The sequence below is a fragment of the Leuciscus leuciscus genome (genome assembly GCF_965113295.1).
Source record: "Leuciscus leuciscus genome assembly, chromosome: 11".
NCBI lineage: Eukaryota > Metazoa > Chordata > Actinopteri > Cypriniformes > Leuciscidae > Leuciscus > Leuciscus leuciscus.
Genome location: NC_138735.1, coordinates 18,846,380 through 18,871,666, shown reverse-complemented (window position 1 = coordinate 18,871,666; position 25,287 = coordinate 18,846,380). Strand labels below are relative to the sequence as shown.

Sequence of the window (25,287 nt, the reverse complement as noted above, 5' to 3'; positions counted from 1 at the left end):
CACTAACACCTCCAAAGCTTGCGCACACAGACGTGCAAACCGGCCCATATTTGTAATTTCAAAGGATTTTTCAGCCCCAGGCTCAGATTCCTCTACTGCCTTTTGACATCCATTTTTTTTTTTGATCCCGTCTAACAGCATCTCAGATGCCGTGTTTTTTTTCTCGTCTTTACACATTTCCCAACCCCTAAAAGCATCATTAAAATTCACAGCAACGAAGTTGTCTCTCACAGGGCTAAGGAGCACATTAGCGAAATGGGAAAAGACACTTCTGGGACTCCTACAAGCACGAGTCCCTCTGAAGTCATTCTTGCTGGGGATTCGCCCCTCTATCCATTTGACAGCTTAATATTAAAAAGCTCTGCCCGCTTCCCAGACGCTTTAACAATCAGAGTTATGGTGTGCTTAAAAACCTGCTGAGTCATGCTCACTTTACCTTAACAGTGAGCATAATGTGGGATTGCATTTAGCCCAGTTTGAATTACTGTCATCGCACTGCGAGAGTGTGAGAGAGAGTCTGCTCTTTCCTGATCTGAACAAAACCTGTCAGCCGATTTTTGATGGAATTGAAGCTCTATCCCTGCACGCGCACAGTCATTCTGATATGCAAATGAGAATGCAGAGCAGGACGCTTTGTCAGGCATTGTTCCATTAAGAGACCTGACATCTTTCAAGACCTCAAAAGAAGCTTTTCGTGCAGTGGGAAGACCATTTGTGTGGAAGTAATTGCATCTACGACACCTTCCCCCAGATTTGATGTGCCACAAAATAATGACATGTAATTTCGGTTAGTTTATTTTGTCAGTTATAACTAGCATTTGTCCTGTTTTGTCCTACACCATGCAAGCTAATGGCATTGACCAAAATCTCTGAGCTACTTGGCCTAACCAACGGCATTGTATCGATTCCCCAATTTCATTTGTTTTTATCATTACCCTGGGCGGGAAGGTCAGGATTTCAGATCAAATGATTTATGACAGTTTTATCTCTGCCTGAACAGGTACTTTTCCCAATTTCCTTCCTGATTCAACAAAACAAATAAGATTTTAACAGTGTTAAAATCACATTTAAACAAAACACATTTTAACAAAAATCTAAACAAAAACTAATACATTTCTGAAATAGAAAACTGAAGTAAATATTAAGTCGACTTAACTTAAGAGAAATTAAATTACAATATATCCAAATTAAATAAAAATATAAACTTAAATGGCATTTTTATTCACATAATAAAATAGAAATAGAATGAATAAATAAAAGACTAAATTAACTAAAGACAATGACAGTGTGATACAAAAAATATATTAAAAGAGCATAAAATAATCAAATAAAAATATTATTCAGAAATAAAATCACACACAAAGTAAATAATTTTGAAATTTGAAACTTCACAACATTCTAAATAAACAAAACATCCCAGAAATAGATGTGTAAGTGAGCATGCATTTTTAAATATATTATGCAGATTGTGATTTACAAAGAGTTTGGCATTGAGCTGTTTTTAATTAAAATCAAAAGGAAGGAGACTAATTACAAAACAATCCCCTTTCCTGGGTTTGACTTTGATCTGCACTCCATAAATTTTCATATATATGATGACAGTTTGATTAGCCTCTCCATGTGCAGCCTGGAGTGAAGTATATGGAGCAGTTTGATCATTTATTAGAAAATATTGAATTTCATTCTTACTTTTTTTTTACAGATGACCTGGAAAGTCAACCAGCTGTAGGGTGATTACGGCAAACCTGCTTTACCTCCAAAATCCTATAAACCCATCAGCATAATTTGATCCATGAAAACGTCTTTAATCGGCTTCTCAATTCCCAAAGTATGGGTTGTGTTTTAGGGAGCACAGACTATACTGAAAAGAGTCAGAGACAGAGAGAAGCTCACCTCCGTCATGCCAGAAACAGAGATTACAACCAGCCTTTTATAACCACGACTCTAAAAGAAAACCTTCAAATGACCCTTTTAAAAACACTCTACGGCCTATACGTGTTCGCTCTGTCTCAACGGGACCTGTTGGTCAGATCGCACTATAAAGTATCAAAGGCCAACCTTGCTGTTATCTCCTCCCTCAGCTTTTCTCAGCAGACAAAACACTAAAATCAATGAAGTTGGGTTGTTTGGGCCTGTTTTAACAAAAAAGGACTATTTTTAGAGGACACATCAGAGGATGAAGGCCAGAGAGCGTAACAGCACACTGCATTTTTTTTTGTCCATCGCAGGAGCAATAAAGTCTAAATTCAAGTGGTGACCTTATAAAAATAGTCTTTTATATTTCCTAAATAAATTGTTAATGGTGTTTGCCATTCAAGTTGGTTGCTTACTGGCCCAAGTCAAAAGTGTTCACACCCAAATGTCTGATACACAATGATGAAGTGATGTTTCATACATAGTTACAGCAGGCAGAAAACAAAAGAATAGGAAGTATCATCAGCAAAACTGACTCAGCGATTTTACTGCAGAGCGAGTACTGAACACAATCAAATATTAGTGTCACTGTCACTTGATGTTGGATCTGGTGAAGAAGTTGTCAGCAATCAAAATATTTTGAAAATATTCAAAGTGATAGATTTGAGAATATATTTGAGATTGCGAATATGGGCCAGATGCTGAATGTACTGGGAAATGAGCTCTGACGAGGACAGTGATGATGGTATAAAACATCTGCTTAAACTGAACCCTTCCAAGCACCAAAAGGTAACAAAATATGCTTTATTTTATTCTTCTGTAATTGTTACTCTAATATAAGGAGAGTTTTATAATCACGACAGATAGAAATCCATCTGTGTTAGATATAGATCCGGGTCACTAAAGACCCGAATATGTAATAATGATTGGCAAAACATTCATGCATTTAAGGGTTAATTGGAGGTATCATTTGTAGTTCTAACATTTTAACCTCACTGAAAAAAACTTTATTTTCACATATTTCACATTGTAACGCCCTGTTTAGTTCCTGTCTCTATGAATCCCCTTAATCCAAAAAGTGTAATGTGCTCTGATTGGTCAGCTGCTTTGAGCATGTTTTGGAAATGTCACTCCCCTTACCATAACTGAGTGTTTCAACACTCTACTAACGCAACTCAAGCTTGACTATTTTGTGTATGCTTTGGTGGGAATTATTTAAATGAGGAATATTGTGATGTGTACGTTCCCAGAAGGAAACTCAAGACTACAATCAGAGAATAACTCCCTTTTGATTGGACTTTGTGTTTTGTAACTTTGCAGAACCTTTTTAATGCTCAAACAGCAAGAAAGTTGAAAATGTAAAAAAGCATAATAGGTCCTCTTTAAGTTACTTGTACAAATACAGCTGACTTGATAAGGCATGATCAAGCCCTTACATGGTAAATTTGCTGAAACCTGATTCAGACGATTGAGACTGATTAATTACAGCTCTGCTTATAATACATCATGTATCAGTGTGTGTGTCAGACTATAACATCTCACACTCTCACCATGGAGATACTGCAAATCTCCAGTGCCACCTACAAAAACAGAGGTTTTTGTCTTGGTAAAATATCACCACAGCATGCCGTGAGAAAAGCTGCTCTTGTGTCCATCTGTGCGGAGAATATAAATCCTCTTTCGTAAACGGCCTTCGCTTCTATTTCCTCCCCAACACACTCTCATTTCATACGTGCGAGCTTGCACACATTCAGAGACGGCTCCCATGTGTCTCAATTTCCTCTTACATCTATACTAATGTTTCCAGCCATGCACCCCCTGTCTACACAGGAATGGCTAATGTTCGCATGGTTTTCTTCTCTGCGGTCAGTCCGTGATGCTGGTCGATCTGCCGGAGATGGAGTAGAGGTATCTGAGAGCCATTATTCCACACGAATGAGCTTCACGACTTCCAACCTAACCTACAATCTCCATGTTTTCTGCTCTAGAAGGGGTGACAGATGAACTGCTGTGCATAGCGACTCGAGCAGGGAGAGAATGGGCTTCTTGTCATGTACACAAAGGTTGTATTTGTGTAAATGTATGTGTGTAAGGCAGGGCTCAACAATACCTTTTTTTTTCTCACTGGACCGGTCACAGATATTTACCTGCCCACTACATCAAATTATACATTTTATTTTTAGCAACATATCTTGTGTGTCAGGGAAGAAGAAGAAAAAAAAAAGAAAAGAAAAATAAATATATATATTTTCCCCATATATATTCCATTGACAGCATGATGCAGAAGGGTCTTGTATTGCCTCAAGAGAATATAAAACAGCTGACTGTACATTGTGCCTTATTATACAGCTACTTACTAAATAAATGCTTATTGATAGTTTTTTTTTTTATTATTAGTTAAATTTTTTTATACTGCTAAAGGCTACCTAAAGGGAATATAAACCAGCTGAATGCACATTATGTCATATTACACTGCAAATAAATAAATACATAAATATTGATTTGAGTAGATTTTTTTTAAATATCAGATTATTTTATTATTATTTTATACTGCTAAAGGCTGCCTGAAGGGAATATAAACCAGCACATTGTTTTTTTTTTTATGACATGGCTACTAACTAACTAACTAACTAACTTAAAATAGATAACTGAAAAAAAATTATTTAATAAATATTTCAGTTGAAAATATTTATTTAAAATAACTAACCAACTAGCTAAATTAAAAAAGATAATTGAAAAAATTATAAAATAAATATTTCAGTTGAAAATATTTTGATTTAAAATAACTGAATAAATGCATATTTAAAAATTATTTTATTCTGCCTAAAAAAATAGTCCATTGCAGAAAACCACCAGTTAAATAAAAAATACCACAATAATATGTTCTATGAAAATAATTCAAAAATTATTTATAATTTAATTTAAGTATTCTTTTTTTATACTTTTTAATTTCTTATACTTAGTCATCATGTGACTGTGTGTAATTTGAATTTTCTAGATCTTTACATCTGCATTAGATGTCAAATGTTGCAATGACCTCTTGGTAACTGATAATTAGCCATGCCTCCTGTTGAGGACTCACTTCACTTCCCCTCAGACAATCTTTATTCTCTTCTTTGAGACACTGGGAGGCTGAGGGAAAAGCTAAAGAACAGAGAGAGAGAGAGAGAGAGAGAGAGAGAGAGAGAGAGAGAGAGAGAGAGAGAGAGAGAGAGAGAGAGAGAGAGAGAGAGAGAGAGAGAGAGGGAGGGAGTATAAGAGGGAGTATAAGAGAGAGAGAGAGAGAGGAGAGAGAGAGAGAGAGAGAGTATAAGAGAGGGAGTATAAGAGGGAGTATGAGAGAGAGAGAGAGAGAGAGAGAGAGAGAGAGAGAGAGAGAGAGAGAGAGTATAAGAGAGAGAGAGAGAGAGAGAGAGAGAGAATAAAAGCAAAAAGGAGACAAGCTGTCCTTTCATCTACCTGCAATGAAAAAAAACACTAAATAGATTCTGTCCTTCAGAGGTCTTTATGGTAATAACTGAAATCTGACAGCAAAGCTATAAATGCTCCGCTTTAACCACAGTAATCACAATAAATATTCACGTTGACCGATCTTCCGTAAAAACACCCTACGACAACTATTCTACGTCACCCTGCTGAGAGGTTCATGGTCATTTAACTTACGATTGATTCAATCATTCCAGATGTGTCATATGGTCAAAACACAGAGCAAAACTGCATATTACGGTATGTTATAAAACTGTGACCCACCTTCAAGGCCTTCATAACTAACAGAGACAATCACTACAAATATAGGAGTTATATAATAAAAGAATGTCTCTGGATTTCCTGTTGGGAAAGTAATAACATCATCCACGATAGGACTGGATAAAAGAAAAGAGAGTCATATTACTTTCACCAGAAACAGCTAGTGGCATTAGATTTCAAATGGTTGAAATGTCAAGCTTTTGCCCATCCGCTCTAAATTACATAAACTCACACTGAGGTGTTCTGAGAAGAACAGTGTGACGTCCTTTAAAGATTCACACGAACAGAAGGAAGTCTGTCCCCAACCCTTCATTTTCTGCATCCACTACCAGTTTTCATCCTCCCTCAACAAAGGAACACAAATACAACCCAACAATGTCAACGGCTGTAAATGTTTCTTTTTCTTTCTTTTTATTATTATTATTAAAACTACATATTAAACATGTTTGGGGTCAGTAAGTTTTCAGTAAGATTTTAAAGGGTTGCTGTTGTTACTTCCAGTCAAAAGTTTTGGATCGGTATGATTTTTTTCAGGATTCTTTGATGAATAGTAAGTTCATAAGAACAGCATTTATTTGAAATACAATCTTTTGTAACATTATAAATGACTTTTGATCAATTTAATTCATCCTTGAATAAAACAATTTTACTTTCTTACTGACCCCAAACCCTTGAACGGTAGTGTTTAATGTTACAAAAGCTTTCTATTACAGATAAATGCTGTTCTTTTGAACTTTCTATTCATCAAAGAATCCTGAAATAAAAATGTAAATGACTGTTTTCAACATTGATAATAATGAGAAATGTTTCATGAGCATCAAATAATCATACTAGAATGATTTCTGAAGAATCATGTGACACTGAAAACTGGAGTAATGATGAAAATTCAGCTTGGATCACAGGAATAAATTACACTATATATTCACATAGAAAACAGCTGTTTTAAATTGTAATAATATTTCACAATATTACCGTTTTTTTTTTGTATTTTTAATCAAATAAATGCAGCCTTGGTGAGTAGATGAGATTTCTTTTAAAAACATAAAAAATCTTACCAATCCAAAACTTAGACTGGTAGTGTAGACAGTTTTAAAGTAACTTCGCAACATTTTATTTTCAGTATGACATGCAGTTAAAGCAACACTATGTAACTTTTCAACCTTCATAATATATTTCCAAGATCCTTGTGATGGTACATCGACTTACAATAGGTTGAATGACACGTCTGCCATAGCCTGACGGGGTCTGTATCGCTTTTACTGGCACTATGTAACTTCGGTGTTCGGGTAGTAACAAGAGCACAAAAAGAACTACAAAATTCGACTGCTTTACGGCATACGTCACTTCCCCCACCACTTCCTCAAATTTGGACGTGAGAGGCCAACCAGCTTTTGTTTTCGGCTTTCGTGCGTATGTTTTTGTCATGGGGGTTGTTTACGCCTGGCCACTTCATGCATTTTCTCAGATCGGATAGCTATCTGATCGTGAAAAGTCCAGGTTTAAATGCCCTCCGAAACGCATTTGAGACAGATTTGAATCCGATCCCTCAAACCACTTCAGGAGGAGATCTGAGACGCATTCCAGACGAAACTGGACAAGTGTAAATGCATATGGTTGTTGAAACCACATATGTAAATTGTACTCCTCCCAAAAATGCTAAAAAAATAAAAACGTGTGAGAGCGTTGTATAGGCTATATGTTATATCCGGACATGACGACGCGCTGGAACACGCATCACCGCAGATGAGTAACTGCATCAAGCCAACGTGCAAACTATCGCAAATCAAAGTGAAAGTAAGTCGCAGACGCTTAACACACAATCTTCATCATTAAAAGTAAAGGAACGAAATTATCTTACCAGGGCTGTTACTGCTCTCTCTTATTGCGGTCTTTGATTTTGACATTTTAGCTGATGATCTATAAAATGCAGCTCATATCTCGGTGACGTGCACTCCATTAAATCTGCATATAGCGCGAGAATTGAAGATCGAATTTAAATCCGTTTCGCAAAAATACATTTATGTGACCAGGTGTAAATGGAATCGTTTTGATAAATCAGATAGCTATGCCTCACGAATTAGTTTGCCAGCTGAACTCAGGTGTTGTGAGGTGTATTTATCACGTAGTCCTGAGGGATATCAGATGACGCTGCGATTGATTCCTGCGATTATCATGAGAACAGCTTTCAATATCTCACATAATTATCATAAATAAGCCATAACGGCCAATGTTATGAAATAATACGACGTACATTTAACTTAATTGATGTTATCTGGCATTTTGTAATGTTTACATTCCAATAAAAACAACACAAATTAAATTATACAGTAGGCCTAGACTATAGACTATTTACTTGTGATTTAGCTGCAATCATGTAAAAATGTTATAATATAATTTACGACTCTAGGGGTCGCTGTTTGACACAATTAACACAATTTCTACTTAGTGTGGCTTTAAAGGGGTGGTATAATGCCCTTTTCACAAGATGTAAAATAAGTCTCTGATGTCCCCAGAGTGTGTGTGTGAAGTTTTAGCTCAAAATACCCCACAGATATTATTATATAGCATGTTAAAGTTGTCACTTTTTGAGGGTGAGCAAAAACACACCGTTTTGTGTCTGTTCCTTTAAATGCAAATGAGCTGCTGCTCAGGACACAGGGGGCAGAGCTTCAACAGCTCATGTCCTTTCACCTCACACACACATGCTAAAAATCTTTTAGCCTTTTATGTTCAAACCGAAGTCAGACAATGATGGAGAGACTCAAGAAGTGACAACATGTAGAAGCAACAGGACATTTCTGAATGGTTAGTTGATGAATTTATGTAGCTGATGTGTAGTTATCTTCTAATCATTGATTAGCATATTCTGTCTTGATAATCTATAAATCGTGTTCAGGGGGCGTGGTTTATGTAAATTTTAGGGTTGGTGATGTCACTAACCTGGGAGGAATGTCATGTAGTCCCTACCAGCTGTTTGTTGTAGTCCTTAAAAAGCGATTTCTTTAAAAGCAAATATCTCGCTTTGCTTTGAACTTTGAGCGTTGTAACTTTGCAGATGTTGTTTATGCTCAAACAGCAACATTACACACTAACTAAAGTTAGAAAAGTCAAATCATAATCAACCACCCCTTTAAAAATGATATTCAACAACAAAACAGCGACAAAATAACCCAAAACTCACTACCTGTCATGTGACTTTAAGAATTCAAAACACTTTTTATTTGAATGATCTGGAGGCGCAACAACATGAGCTGTTTTCAAAGGCTCGAAGTGAAATGGAATAGTACATGCAGCATTACATAACTGAGCCGAAATACATTTTTATAGGTCTCTACAGGTGCTAGCGAGACCTTTAAGTGCTACGAAGTTCTTATCAAAAATCGAAATGATGCCATGATTACCCCCTCGAAATGTGGCTCCTTCCATGGCCTGATAACTAACTTTAATATTTGGCCTTGATATCTACCCCTATAGCAATATAAAGGGAGCAGAATAGTAATGGGCCGTAAAGTCATCCCATTCTGCCGCTATTACCAAGAATGAGAGTCTGAGGTTCTAAATCACTCAGGGGCCACAGCGGGCGTCCATTAAACAGCCTTTAATGAATTACTCATAACCTCTGGGAAGACACCACCGTCAATGAGACAAAGCGTGTTTTTCAGTGGACACAAAAATCGTATCCTGTAAGCACCAGGAACCTTGACCATCTGAGCTGCATCGCTTTGCGCTGGATGTGTCACAGTCTGGGGTTAGCAGGGCTTCTGTTGTAAGTGCCATCATCTGCAGAGGTGCTGCTGAAGAGGAGGGAAGCAATATCACAGCTTGCGTTACAAAAGCCGAATCGAACGGTTCGAATGAGTGCTGTTATGAGGCTAAATCCTAAAGTCCACTAGAGAACAACACTTCAGCTAAAAGCTCTGAATCAATGTAGCTGTGGCAGAAATGCTTCTGTTCTGTTAGGAAACATTTACGAGATCTCTATTTTCATTTAAAAGAGCGCTTTCAAAATGATTCATATGGTGTTCTGAATATATGGATATAAGGATTTGATTAAAATTTTTCAGTTTTAACTTAACTACTTCCACAGTTTTTTTTCCCTTCAAATTAAGTAATCAATAGTCTTAAGGCCAGTTCACACCATGAAAGACAACTATAATGATAACTACAATAATTATTTTAGTGTCCACAACAACGGACGATAACATTCTGTTTATTGTAAGTGTGCTTGTGCAGTTTTGTCGTCTGTTGCTTTAAATGCTCAAGCTCTATAAAGGGGTCATGACTTTATAGAATTATAAAAAAATGTATTTTCAACCCTCATTCACTATGTCTGAAATGATCAGTTTTTAAGGGGCGGCTCCTTTAAGGCTGGTCAGTAAACGGTCACTATTCACAAAAGTGTACCTTTTGAAAAGGTAACGCCCCAGTGACAGCTTTTGTACCTTTTTTTTTTCTGAGAGTGATAGCTGTGGAGTGGACTTCATTATTCTAATATAATTAGAATGATTAATAAACTTTTGTAGTCATAAGCTGCGTTTACATGGACACTTATAATCGGATTGACGGCTCAATCGGACTAAAAAACCTTCATGTAAACACCTTAATCGATCCGATTGAACTCGATCCGATTGAAATTTCGATCGGATTGAAAGGGGTGGTTTATCCCTTTTGTAATCTGATCGAGAGAACATGTAAACACTTGGTCGGATTGAAAACCGAAACTGAAAGGACTGCGCATGTGCGATGACGTTAACTAGCGTAATGACGTATGACGCGCGGAACGAGCTGTTCTTCCTGTTGAATAAAGTGTCATATTAATAAGTTTCCCGTCATTCTAAAATTCTCATTTCATTCGCGCGTCTGTGAAGTGAAACAGGACAACGTCCCACCAGTCCTTGTTTTGGATTGTCATCCACAGACGACTGGTTTTGGCCGCGGGGAGGGGCATTTTTACTGCGTGATAAGCAGCACGGCAAAACGGTTATGCTCTAAATTATGACCAGAGACGAATTAATATTACGTCTGCTGTTTAAAACAAATAAAGAACCAATAGAGGAGAATATTTATGCGCGAAAAGCGGGAAACTCTGTATATTCGTGCAGTGTGCGCATGTCAAAACATCAGATCCGATTTGAAACTTGTGACATATAAACGCGCACATCAATCCGATTACTTTATTTATCAGTCATGTAAACACCTTGTTCGGATTCATCAATCGGATTGATTTCATTCCGATTGTGTCCATGTAAACATAGCTATAGTTATCATTACAATCAGCCTTTAGTTGTGGAAAACCTGGTTAACACTTAAAAAAATTTTTTTTACTTAACTTTCTTGAAGATGTATTTTAAGTTACAAGATTTTTAGACAACCCAACAATAATTTAGTTCTAGGGTGCTGATGGGTGTTATTTTTCTCCTTAATATTGAGCAAATTCAACAAAATGTTCTTTCAACAGCTTTACATGATGCCTCTCAGAAACATCAAATTAAACATGCTAATGTCAGTTAGCATTAGCAGTATATGCTAACATTAGCTTTATTAGCATACAGTAGCAGTTAGGGTTGGGTACCGAAACCCGGTTCCAATAGAGAACCGGTTCCGACGTAAACGGTATAACCAGACCGAATAAGAACGCAACTTTCGGTGCCTGATTTCGGTGCCTGACTTTTTTCACCGCCCCCTATAAAACATCTCGCGGCACGAATGATCCAATAACAAAACATCTCCAGTTAACCAGCAGAGCATTCATTTAGTTCGTTTGTTAAATAAGAGACGATCTAGCGCTGAACTGTTTTTTTAAATGATCAAAGTGCTCGTTGCCTGCGATCAGTGGCGCGGATTCTTGTGGCTCGCGCACCGCACTTTCTTCACGCGCGCTTCAATACTTTGGACGCGGACGCGCTTCAATACGTTGCAGAGATCGATCTATTTATGAGGCGTCGTCTATATGAGTATGTGCGCGGAGAGTTTGTGTGTGCGTGCTCGCGTCTCAGATGAGTATGTGCGTGAGTTTGTGTGTGTGTGTGTGTGTGTGTGTGTGTGAGCTCGCGTCTCAGATGAGTATGTGCGCGGAGAGTTCCGCGCGTCTCGTGTGTGTAGAGTTTGTGTGTGTGTGTGTGTGTGTGTGCTCGCGTCTCAGATGAGTATGTGCGCGAGTTTGTGTGTGTGTGTGTGTGTGTGTGTGTGTGTGTGTGTGTGTGAGCTCGCGTCTCAGATGAGTATGTGCGCGGAGAGTTCCGCGCGTCTCGTGTGTGTAGAGTTTGTGTGTGTGTGTGTGTGTGTGCTCGCGTCTCAGATGAGTATGTGCGCGAGTTTGTGTGTGTGTGTGTGTGTGTGTGTGTGTGTGTGTGTGTGTGTGAGCTCGCGTCTCAGATGAGTATGTGCGCGGAGAGTTCCGCGCGTCTCGTGTGTGTAGAGTTTGTGTGTGTGTGTGTGTGTGTGTGCTCGCGTCTCAGATGAGTATGTGCGCGAGTTTGTGTGTGTGTGTGTGTGTGTGTGTGTGTGTGCGCTCGCGTCTCAGATGAGTATGTGCGTGGAGAGTTCTGGTGAAATAAAAAAATATAGCCCCTGCTTGATATACAACCACTGATGAGCATAATCGGTTTAAAAAAACAACAACAACAACAACAAACAAACAAACAAAAAACTACGAAGGCGGATTAGAACCCAAAACCTCTCACATTCTTGACTAAAGTTCAAGTTCAGCTGCAGTGTTCCTCTTCGGGTAAGTCTAGTATTTTAATGCCAACTGCAAATCTTGCATATCAAGTATGAAGTATATCAAGTATATTTATATGAGGCTATACTATGTGTGTTAAATATTTCTGCTCAGTGTCAGATATTTCTCTGTTTTGTAAAAGTCTATAATATATAATACGTAATATAGCCTAATATATAATATATATAAATAATATGAGAAGACAAAAATGTTATCTTAACTTAAGTGTTTTCGGCTACATCAGTAGCCTTTTAAACGGCACAATTTTTTTATTTAATCAGAAATCAGAAAATCTTTTTCAGAAAACACACACAGGTATTATTTTTTTTTGATAAAGTGTGTGCGGTTTCGTTTTCTTAAGTACCGGTTTAAGAACCGTTTAAGCACCGGAACCGTTTGAAAAATACCGAGTAGGTACTGGTATCGGATAAAACCCAACCGATACCCAACCCTAGTAGCAGTACAGTGTTGGAGACTAACTTTGTCAGCTGCAGTTTTTCCATTAACAAGTGATTTTTTCCAACAAGTAGCGGTATAGTGACCAAAAGCTACATTAAAATACTACAAGGGAACGTTAAACACTTTACAAAACTACTTCAACAGCACATCAAAAGCACTAAAAAGACCTAAAGCAGTTATGAATTCTAATTAGCAATTATTTACACATCCCCACAAGTCACCATCCTTTGAGCTAAAACGCAAAATGAAATTATTCAAAATCGCAAAGGCTTATGGGTATTTCCCTAGCCACAAAGCTAATAGAAAATGCAACAATATGAAATTCATCTAGTGCTTAGCCTTAATAGCTGAAGAACAGCAAACTCAAACTTTCACAAGTCTCTACAGAAAATCCCCTAAAGGGAGAATCCTAAGCAGTTCTTTTGCAAGAAAAAAAAACACCTTTTTGTCCACAAGTAGGGCAAAATAGCACTGCAGTATATCACAAATTAATATTTACATATAATAAATGCATTCCATATATAAAAAAAGAAATGATCACTCATCGAAGCTTCAAGTCATGATTTGCTGTGATGGTATGGCTAGCACAAAATTAACTAATTTATCTTTCTCAGGACTGAGCATTGGTGATCAGACTAAGGTCAATAGCCTCTGAATTCTACATTCACCACCAAACATAACATTGCAAGCTCTCAGTTTACAGTTTGAGTAACAGCAGGTCAACACTTCCAGAGAAAACGGCAGTCATGCCCTTAGTGTAGCTGAACATTTTGTGGCTTGTTATTTAAAATAACTGTAATACATGTATAAGCAAGTCTTGAGTTGTGGTGCTTCTCCTTGCTGGTAGCTTATCATGATTACCTCACCTTGGCATTTTTCCGTCATGCATTCATTAATATATTCCCAAAGGTTTTATAAACACATACTCTGGATCTCCTCTCAATTTACACACATATGCCGTTGTCTTATGTATGTGTATGAGAGCTGTTTATGAGTGTTAAGTGTCATCTAGTTGCTGGTAAGTTGCTTAAGGTTAAGTGTCTTGGCAGGTCCTTTTCCCAGGAGGAAGCACTGGATGGACTAACTCCAGTGAAAACAAGCAGAAGTCTCTTACGCCGAGCTGTAGGTCAGCCTTAGGCTACTGTGAAAAGCTAAACTCACACACTCCTGCACTTGTTATCTATAAATATTTACTAGGGTTGCGTTTAAGTAAATACTTTTGTGGTCATAAATAATCCATGAAATATTGGGAATAATTAAGACTTAAATGGTGAGAGAAGAGTCATTTAGTACATACAGTATAGCAGCAGTTGTGCTGTTTTCAACACTGATAATAAGTACAACGTTTTCACGAGTACAATCTAAAGAAAATCAGTCATCTCAGACTGAACAAGCTTGTGTAACAATCAGGATTTGTTTAGATCATTAATTCACCACCTTAACTCCACAAAACATAATTTTCCTCAAAAAGTAAACAGAGCAAATATTAACAGGCTATCAGTTATTGATAAAGCTGTTTAATAAAGCTCATTCCTGTAGCTTATAAACAAGATATCCGGAGTCAATCATTAAAACTGGATTTTCAAAAACGAATAATCTGCTAAAATGAAAAGAAATGGTGTGCTTTATTATATTTACTCTTAAATAATATTAGAAATAGGACATATCTTCACTGTCTCCATTGTATTAGATATTTCTAAAACTCAAAAGGCAGATTTATTCAAGATCATACAGGAAATTATAAAAGTGATTACTGGTAGTTTATCTCTCAGAATATGTTTCTCTCATTATCACACTCAAGGCTCAAGGGAGTCTCGGCAAGAGCTGAGTGTAATGAGACAAAACGAGACTAATAAACACAGCACCAAGAGATGCGACAAATATGCATGTTATATATATATAATATTTTTTAATCTCACTTTGAAAATGTTGTAGAACAGTCAGTGTTTTGGCAGTTTTTTTTTGGCAGTTTAAAAATAAAACAGTTACCATTTCGTTAATAGATACGTTTGTGATGTTAATTTATTAAGTAATATAGATAAAACTTTATAAGATATAGTTGTTAGTATAACTTTATTTGTCCACATTATCACAAACTATAGTTAATTTGTTAAAGACCCTCTGTAGTCAGTCATTTTATCCTTTAAAACTAATCTTTAAATCACCAAAATAACATATTTAAAAAGTTTTTTCCAGTGAAAAAAATTATTCATGCCTTAAAATAGCTTGAATATAACTCTACACCTTCATTTAATATACGCGATACCATGAATATGCAAATTAGCCCCGCTTCCACTCACACTCAGAGATCCAATCGCTCAACTTTACTGTAGAACGCTACACAATGACAAGTGGAAATACTGGTTTAATCCAGCCATATGTGTTTGAACCAGAAACTGATTCAGAAGAAAAAGAGGGAGAGTGAATTAAACAGGCTCGTACACACATCGATGTATCAGATTGGTAATGCATATTATGCATCGCTCTTTACAATGTCAGACACATAACGGTAATTAATATGATTAGCCTTTGGCTTGACTATGTTATCAAACAGCTAATAATGTGTTGCTAATGTTACACAAACCATGTTCCCATTCGCCATCCAGAGTCAGACAGCTGCCTTCTAAAAATCAGCATCCATAGAAACGCTTTGAACAACAACATATAGTTCATCATGACAATGACATCATAATATATATCATATACTGTACATAATTCACCCGCTATATTGCTTAATGTACCCGATTTTTCATATCAACAGAAAAATATACCAAGATAGTTAATGATTTGCCCATCCGCACATTGATGGGATTGGTTACAACATATTTATGACGTAGAGAACAACGGCGACATCATGTTCAGTTTTATCTCAATCAAATGAATGTGAATCTAATTACATTAACATTTAATTATATTAGCCTACATGTCCGAACTCTGGCGCTAAATATTTATCATGTGCGAATATAACATACCACCTATACTAAACCCCTACCATAAACAAAGCAAACATGAGATAAAATCGCATTTGCTGGAGCAACTACGCCATTTTAGCTTGCTTCTACAATTTTTTTTTTAATCATCACTCATGTTTTTTGTACCTGCTGTACCAGGTGAGCTACCAAGCAAGTTTACAATATCAGAAATACCATACAAATTGAGCTGGTATGTAATGCCAACATCAAAATGTATTAGTCTACAAATAATGCTCTATGGTAAAAGTGTTTGAGGTCAAAACATAGTATTGTGCAATGAAATGCGCAAAAATAAGTCTGTATTAATCGATAATCTGCTCCTATAATTTGTGTGAAAAATAATAAAAGTTGTTGGTATTTTACTGCCCATTGAGGTAAAAACTGCAGTGAATTGTATAGGTACAAAAATGTAGATAGATGCACTTATTTCCAATAAGCCGTTATATGTTGGTTATATTGCCTTAATGCATTTTAAAACTTATCGTAGAGGCCTATGATTTCAACAGACCAGCTTTTTTAGGCATAAATATGTTTCATCTTTCCAACTTCTTCAATACCCCTGTGCATATTAAAGCTGATTGTTTTTAAGTCAAGGTCAAAGGTCATAGTCCAGATCCATCACAATTGAGTGGAATATTCACCACTGACAGAAACATCAGGAGGCTGACACAATAAAGCTAAACTTCTCAGTCATGTATCTGTCACTTCAGTCCCAGCATTACAACAGCCCCTGTGCCCTCTGCAAGATTTAACAGGAGGAGGGGCGCTTGCTTTTTCACGACGAGCCCCAGCCTCCAGAGGAAACTTACTGGAGATTATTCTCGTTGACAGCTCGCATTAGCAGATCAAAGGCAAACAGTTGGGCTACATTACTATTCCTTCTAATGTCTTCAGTCAGAGAAATCATTTGGCACACCTTTAACATTTAATGCACGTAGGAGGCAGCCCACTATCACCCACTCAGAGCTACAGCCCTTCAAAACCACCAAAGTTTGATTCAGCTGATCCTGAAAAGTTAATTGCATAGTTTCTTCAAACCATCTGTTCGTCTAAACCAGGGGTTCTCAACTCAGGCCCTCAAGGCCCTTTTTTCTGCAGAGTTTAGCTGAGACCTTGATCAAACTCACCTGCCTGGTAACTTTCTAGTAATCCTGAAGACCTTAACTGTGTTCGCCCCCCTTTACTCTCATTCACTATTCACTATTCACTACATTACTCCACTAATATAGTCCACTTGAAGGAATGAATGAAACTGAATGAGCGAATTCGGACACTGAGTGTGCTGGAAGGGCGACACTTTTGCATAGTTTGTGTTTGCTGTTTCAGCTGCAGGTGCCATCTTCTGGTGAGACGTGGGAATTCATTCGGCACAACCTTAACAGTGCATTATGGGTATTCTCTAACTGTTGAGTGTTCTCTAACGAGTGTACATATGGGATGAAATGAGTGCACTCGATAACGTCCACAATGGTTTCGGACACCACTACAAATGGCTGTCCCCTCAAATAGTGCCCTATTTAAGTGTATAGGGGGCGATTTCGAACACAGCCCTTGATTAGCTTGATCAGGTGTGTTTGATTAGGATTAGAGTTAGGATGTGTTCACACTTGGTATGTTTTTGATTAAATTAAAATGAACACTGGTGCAATTGCTCTGTTAGTGCGGTTCATTTGAATAAGTGGAACGCTGCCACCCGAACCCTGGTGCACACTAAACAAGCGGACTGAGGCCGCTGAAAAGAAGGTTCTCGGTCCGCTTGCAAACGAACTCTGAAGTGGTTCGAATGAATGTTTTATCTCATCATAGTCGCGATGTTGCCCATCACAGTGCGGTACAGGCATCAGTACCTCGGCTCCTCGCAGCAGATCATTTGTGTATGACAAAGGGATTCCTGCGCTGTTTTGACTCTTTTACATATTTTATAAGCTCTTCAATGAGTTGTCAGCTCCATCATATATCCGCACATACAGCGAGCGCATTTAGCCCAGCACACAGCATTGTTTTGGATGTTCGACAAGTTCCGTCGTAGAATATACATCCTAAAAGCTGTTTTTTTGTATCTTTAGGTCCTGTGTCACAATATGACAGTATAAATGCTAACCAAACCTGGACTAAATGTATTATTTTTTTGTTAAGGACCTAAAGAACAAAGAGAACCTAATTAAAGTGCGAGAACACCCTTAAACGGTGCAGGAAAGTAAACCAGAGTTGAGAATATCGCTTCTAAATAATGGCAGATGGGGGTAGTGTTTATGAAAACAATATTTTCTGCAAGACTTTGGTGATCTTGGTCACAAAGCAATTACAAACTTCACATTTAATATAAGAAAAGCAAAAATTACTCCATGTTCCTTTATATAATTCTAAAAGGGAAGTAAAAACTGTCTAATGTTAAAGTGATGATGGATTGTACTGTGCAGTATGTCCAGTACACAGTACAAAACCAATGTCCCCAAAACTTATTTTTTCTTTCTTTCTACAGTTTAATCTGTGAGAGCCATCCTATCAATGGGCCATCCCTGGAGGAAATAGCGTATTTATGAAACAAAATGAACATTTCAAAAGGAAATGCCATGGAGAAGCTAAAATACAATGATGCAAATGTGAGATCTTTCTAAATCTAGGCATGACAAACTGCATCAACTGTAACATCAGTGAGAGTTTGCGGGAGATTTGAGCTGGCATGGGTAATGAATGTCTATCTAGGACAGGGCCATGTAAATGGAGCACAGAGGATGGTACAGGCTGGGGCACGGTCCTCAGGGATGTCTGTGTTTTGGTGTGAGTGGGTGGACAGACCTGTGGCCTACAGGCATGCAACTCACCCAAGTTCCATTTAAGCCCAGAAGTGGTGGTAAGACAAGGGCAGCCCACAGGAACCAGGCTACACCATTTCCCCTCCAAGCCGGTGTTCACATTCAGTCGGTGTTGTTTGCCCTGTAAGTGTGAGAAAAAGAGCAGGAGAAGGTCACAGAATGCGGGTGAAACTCTGTTTGAAAACCTAGTGAGCTCCCTCCCCTAAATGTTGAATGAGTTGAGAGAAATTATGAATTAAATTTTTAAAAGTATAATTTTTTTTAATTAATGTAATTTAAAATAAAAAAAATACCAATAACAATCATTCATTTGTCATTGTAATCATTGTACCTGAATGGAATAATAGTGTGACCGGTTCATTCTTTATAAGTCCAACAACTAGTTCAGCACAAAACTAGCACTCACCATCTTAAACAGTCTTGACTAGCTCAGCATTCATTATTAGTGTAATATCATCTGATAAGAATGCCAAGAGAGACTTCAAATGCACAGATATGATCCTCCACTGCAGACCAGCAGAGAGAAATCCACTTTCTCACATGCAGAGGCACTGACAACCTACCATTTGCAATGCGGTTCTCAGCTCTCACTTACAAACATCAGTCTAGTTCAATATTGTGATAATTTCATATATCACATTTATAAAGTGGAGTGTTGTCTATATACGCACATACTTAAAAGTAAGATGAATGATGAAGCTTCTAAAATTACAGCTACTCTCGAAAATTGCCTGGATGTTCTGAGAACTTATCTGTAAATCATAATTACCACCTACTGCATTTGGCAAGTTAGATGCTATATATAAATGCAGATGTTTTATTTTAATCTTAAAGTGAGTTGTACAAACTTCAAAGTTTGACTTTTCAAAACTAATTCTGATCAGTCTCTGAAAAGCCAAGAATAGCAGCAAATGAATTCTGCACAGAACTGAATTCATGTTTTATAAGTCTGCTTTATGTCGGATTGAAACAGTCAAGGACATTTTTATACAGACTGAAATGCATTAATTTAAATTTCTGGCCCATTACAACATTCAGAGTCTCACAATCATCTCAATGTCTTATATTCTCAATGAGCCTAAGAGCTTGATTAAATGTTCTCATACATAATGTAAAGTAATGCAGCTAGAGCAATTCTGTAAGGTTTTCTTATTAGTCGAACAAGATTGCAATGTTTTACAAACTTAAAAATAAGGGCTTTGTACGTGTTATTGTGCAAATATGAGTTGGTCTTTGTATTACCATCTCTAAAACATCATAAAATACAAATATGCATCTCTCACATGTTTGTATTTGTTATATTCAGGTATAGTACTGTTGTATGAAAATGTTGACAATGCATAAGGCAATATCTTTCGTTAGTCTAGCATTAATTCAGACATTCAGATCCTTTAAAAGTGCACAAATAGGAAACAACAGAGAAGAGGCAGCAAAGTGTCTCTGCAGTTGTTAATTGCTTAATATCACGATTGATTATTAAGTGCTGCAATCAAATTATCAGTGATGTCAAAAGCGCACAAGTGCAAACACTGATTAGCACATGCTAATGAGAGAGAGAAGTGTTTACCTCTTGGAGAAGGAAAGCCAGAGAACGGTCTTGTATAACCACCACAGGCAAATCCGTTATCTTCTGGGCATGAAACAAGGTCTCCACTGTGGCCATGATCTGGTCGAAGCGGCCTCCAAGACCACCCAGTGTTATGATAGTGTCAATCTGCAAACAGATGAGTGATGGGAAAACAGATAAATAAATGAACCAATGAACAATCAAATGAACAGATGAATGAATGATGCTCTTAAAGTGCTATTGCACAAACAACTGAATGAACCAACAACTAACCAAATGAATGATTGTGGGAGCAAAGCATTAGATTTTTTGTCATGCAACTTCAGGATAGATTTTCTTAAAGTGCTATTACACAAACAAATGAACAAACAACAAATGAATGAATGAATGTGTGAGTGTGTAAGCAGTGGATATTGATTCTTTATGCAACTTCAGAATAAATGTTTTAAAAATGGCTGGCATTGGCTATTGCATTAACAAACAAAAGAGTGAATTAATGAAAGACAAATAAATCAGCGATTGTAGGAGTAAAGCTGTGGATTATGATTTATGTAACCCCAGAATAAAATTTCTTAAACAAATGAACAAACAACGGAACAAAGAAATAAACAATGTATCAACAAACAAATTAATGAACCAACAATTGAATGAATGAATCAACAAATGAATGAATGAATCAACAAAAGAATGAATAAACGAACGAACAAACGAATTAATGAATGGGTAAACTAATCAATCAATAAATAAATGTTTTAAAAGTGCTCTTGCACTAACAAATGAAACAAACAAACAAATGAATAAATGAACAAATGGACAAAGAAATCAGCGATTGTGGGAGCAAAGCAATGGATAAAGGTTATTTATGCATCCCCAATTTTTTAATTGCTGCTGCACCAACTAGTGAACGAACAAACAAACAAATGAATGAACAAACGTACAAACGAATGAGTGTTTGTGCGACAGAATCTGCAAGTCGAGGATAAATGTTCTGAAAGTGCTGTTGCAAATTTGCACCGTAGCTTTTTCCTTCCCACAGCAGCCAAAAATGATGTGCGTCTTCACTAAACAACAGAGTCATACATTATGGAAAGTATTCCGAGGGAACAGTGTGGACTGGAAAGCGTTGACTTGGCAGAATGTCTTTGATATTTGCTCCCGGGATCGTTTGTCTGACTGCTGCAATGTACCTATCACCCTGTGAGATCCAACAACTCTACGAGATAAAAAAACTCTTTAAAATGCACAGTGGGTAATCAACACTTCACTGCCAGCCCCTACTGGCTCGTTTAAATAGCGGGACTTATGAGACATCTGACACATAAATTGTTCAAGTTACAGTGCCTCTGTAATTATATAGACTGATTGCAAAACTTTTTTAAAAAGCGAAGCAGAAATGATATGTTCGCAGCTTGTACTTGGAGTCTGAGGTCAAAGTATACCTTTACATTCCCTGCAAAGTCTAATACGGCAGTACAAACTTTTCTCATGATGACAGCACAAACTTTGGGTTATAACCAAGCACAAATCAGAGACACCCAGACGAAATGTCTCATCGAGCCATTTTTGTAATTATTGGCATAATGTCTGGTCCACTTTGCAACTTATTCTGTCCAAGAACTGCTCAATTAGACAGGATGAACTTGTAAAACAATCAACCACAGCTTGGTCTTGCTTTTTTTGTTGTGCAACATGCATCAAACAGTACATTAATGTCGGTGGGCGCTCTGTTGTTGTGTCACCTTAGGCTGAGACACCCAGATTGGGGTCAACACTTTAAAACAAGCAGATAAATACATATTTTAAGCTGTAGTCATGTTTTAGACAATGAAAGACTGACAGAATTGCTAAGCTTAGTCACTTCTAAAAGTGTTACTAGTCATTCGTGAGAGCTTGAAGACACAAAAGGTAGAGCTGAGATACAGAGGTGAATATAAACACAATGGGAAAAAGCTAGAAGGCCATAGTATGCATGTAGATTGAGCTTGAGGCTCATATATTGGTAAAACTCTGGAGTGTCTGTGACGGTGATGGGCATCTCTGTGAGGACCAACAGACAGTCTGACAAGCCTGGAGCTCAGACTGGGGTTTAGAGGAGGAGCAGACAGACACACACACACACAATATCCATACAAAACCTTTCTGACAGCTCCTGGAGGATGTGAATTCACACTGAAGCTGAGGTGTGAGCTCACCTTTTATGTTTGACGGGTAAAAAAAAAACAAGTGAAAATGTACACCGCATCTTCCAACTCAGTTTTCACAATGAATTTGAGTTTCCACTTTTCTTTCCATTGTAATGTACTCATCTCAAAATTTATATTTTGTGTTTTAGTACACATACTCCCTGCATCCCAGCTTGGCAGAGCAACACACTTTGATATGGAATCACAAAGGGCCAGTTTAAACCTGGCAATATTCATTTCAAATGTTTTCTGTGACCACTTGACATTGGAATTTGTGCAGAAACCAAACAGTTGATGGGCCTCATTGACTTGCATAATAAGGAAAAAACTATGGAAGTCAATGGGGCCCATCAACTGTTTGGTTTCTGACATTATTTAAAATATCTTCTTTTGTGTTCAGCAGAAGAAAGAAATTCATACAGATTAGGAACGACTTGAGGGTGAATAAATGATGACAGAAATTCATTTTTGGATGAACTATCCCTTTAAGCCCTACTTAAGCTCAAGTAACTGCATTTAATATACATTTAAACCTAAATATTTGTAATTATTATCTAAATATGTATAATTATATTTTTAACAATTAATATGCAATTAAGTATCCTAAATCATTACATTCTGTTCACACTTAAGTACAGTATATAATATGCTTTTAAAGTATATTCTGTTCATAATAGGTAAAAGTATGCTAAAGTCCACTTCTTTTTCACAAGGGTTAACTAAACCAGATATGGATATTTTTTTCCATTTCAGATGTAATTTTTTTTAAAGCATGTAACCAAGTTTACTGATGTTTTTTTTGTTGCACAATTTAGCCACAATTGATTGTCAGTTAAGTCACGGTTCATTACGACAGATTCGTTTATATTCTACAAATGCAAAGTGGTCACATGTGTTTCTAAGGCACAAACGGGGTCAAAAAGTTGGGGAGCGGGTCTGAAGCATAAGACAGAAACATCCAGACAGACAGACAGACAGAGAGAGATGCAGATGAGGAGAGATAGAGTCCAACCTGCAATTTCTGTGTTTTGATCTCCTCCACCATAATAGCCAAGCACTTAGTGAAGTCTGTCAGATCCTGGTCAGGCGTTTCCATTAGTTTGCAGTTCTGGAGCAAAATAAGTCAAATTGGAAGACAAGTATGTGGATAGCTGACAAATAAACATAATTTTTAATTCAACATCAAGAATTTTGGTAAAAGTTTATATGAATGTGTTAAGTATGAATGCATAATTGGTCAAATATCTTTTTTCACAAGTTTTACACACATTTTATATGCACACAGTCTAGTTATGTGTTAACCACCAGATTCAGCAAAGGATTTATGCAAATCAAGGAACGGTGTAAACGGTAATAAGCGTAATATTACTTGCAGCATGCAAATAGTATCTATAATGAGACTAATTTACATAGACAGGAGGGAAAAAAAATCATGGTGACTTCATTTACATAATCTCTGCACATTTATTACCTCTTAAACATCATAGAAGGATGTTTGCGATAAAAAAAGCAAGTTTGGACTGAAATACTGAGTGAAAAAGTGACAACTGTTTAGTGAAGTTATTCCTATTAAATCTTTTTACACTGTGTTGAAGACCACTACAAAATATTTAAATATTTCAAAATTTGATGTGACCAACAAAATCAGATCAAGTATTTGGATAAAAATGGGGCTAAAGGGGAAAACAACAGCCTCTCTGATCGTAAAAAAAAAGTTTTGAAACTTTAAAGTTGATACACTACAGACTGCCCTAAGGCTTCTCGCTTTGTCTGATCGCGCTTTGTGTTTTGTAAATGGGATCTCTTGCTGTGCGAATTCTTTGAGTGTCAGGTAGGTCAGAGGTGAACGTTGCTCGTTTTCCAGTCTCAGTCCCTCGATCGGCTGATACACGGCCGTCGCAGGTGACTTCTCAAACGCAGCAGGTACCACAAAAATCCTGCATCCAAACGTCATCCGTGGAGCTTGTTTCTGTTCCTTCCTTTATCCTCCACAGAGCATCATTCTAGTTTTTATTCCTTTTCAAACCCATTTAAATTCAAGCGTCATGGTTTGTCAAACTTCGGTTCCCCCAAAAGCCGTATACACCGGCTTAGGAATGACATAAAAATGCATGTATGCAGGATTATAACAATGCAAATAACCTCTGCTACTCATTACTTAGCAGATGGTTTTCATTCAAACTGACGTACAGTACACTAATTTCAGAGACGGTCCCACAGGAGAAGAGTGCAGTTAAGTGCTTTGCTCAAGGGCACAGTGGAGGCCTCTCGGTAACACTTCACTTCACAGGTTCACTAGCTTTGTTAAGAGCTTTAGCCACTGGACTGATACCACACCACACTGCACCTTTCCAGAATGACAGGAAGTCAGTGGTGTGAATCTGTGAAATCTACATGACTTGAGGAAGTGAGTGGCAGGGGGCCATAGCTGGAGAGGACAAAATATGAATCTCAATCAGAAAGTGTTGTCAGCCCAACTTTGTGTGCCACATAAATAATATCGCAAAAGAGCTTACATTAATATTTAACATATTTTTATATCAGTTTTGGAGAATTTATGGATATATTTATACCAGTGACTCTCAAAGGGTTTTGCTTCAGGAAACAATAACAAAATAGTACTTCATACTGAAGTACAAAAGTGCTTAAAATCAAACATCGAAATTCATTAATATTGTGATGAACTTTATAGGCCAAATATTATGCATATTTATCAATTTACAATAGGCTAAATACCACTTAGAAACCCGAATTGTTAATTTTCCTCTTGAATTTCAATGGTTTCATGCTCTAGGTCAGTGATTTTCAATTTCTTTTGTGTCAAGGAACCCCCCAAATATGATGCTATGATACTAAAATATAAAAGCAGCTATATATTTTAATGTACAAATAATAAGCACTATGTACA

At 37.1% G+C, this 25,287-nt stretch overlaps 1 protein-coding gene and 1 long non-coding RNA gene across 6 annotated transcripts in view; both read right to left on the bottom strand.

Annotated features, from left to right (window-relative positions):
• The window catches only part of tpk1 (thiamin pyrophosphokinase 1), a gene marked incomplete at its 3' end in the record, with an annotated part of 65,768 nt that overhangs the window by 5,920 nt on the left and 34,561 nt on the right, over positions 1-25,287 (bottom strand). For all 5 annotated transcript variants that reach the window (XM_082183916.1, XM_082183917.1, XM_082183918.1 and 2 more), the window contains exons 6-8: positions 23,392-23,487; positions 20,197-20,343; positions 18,639-18,750 (exon numbers count right to left, since the gene is read on the bottom strand). In XM_082183916.1, the coding sequence (XP_082040042.1) occupies positions 18,639-18,750; positions 20,197-20,343; positions 23,392-23,487 (355 nt within the window). The remainder of the gene's footprint in view (positions 1-18,638; positions 18,751-20,196; positions 20,344-23,391; positions 23,488-25,287) is intronic.
• Positions 9,765-10,906, bottom strand: LOC309509275. Its single transcript, XR_014209840.1, has 2 exons — positions 10,682-10,906; positions 9,765-10,521 (listed from the first exon to the last, which is right to left on the bottom strand). It is a non-coding gene; the product is annotated as an uncharacterized lncRNA (long non-coding RNA).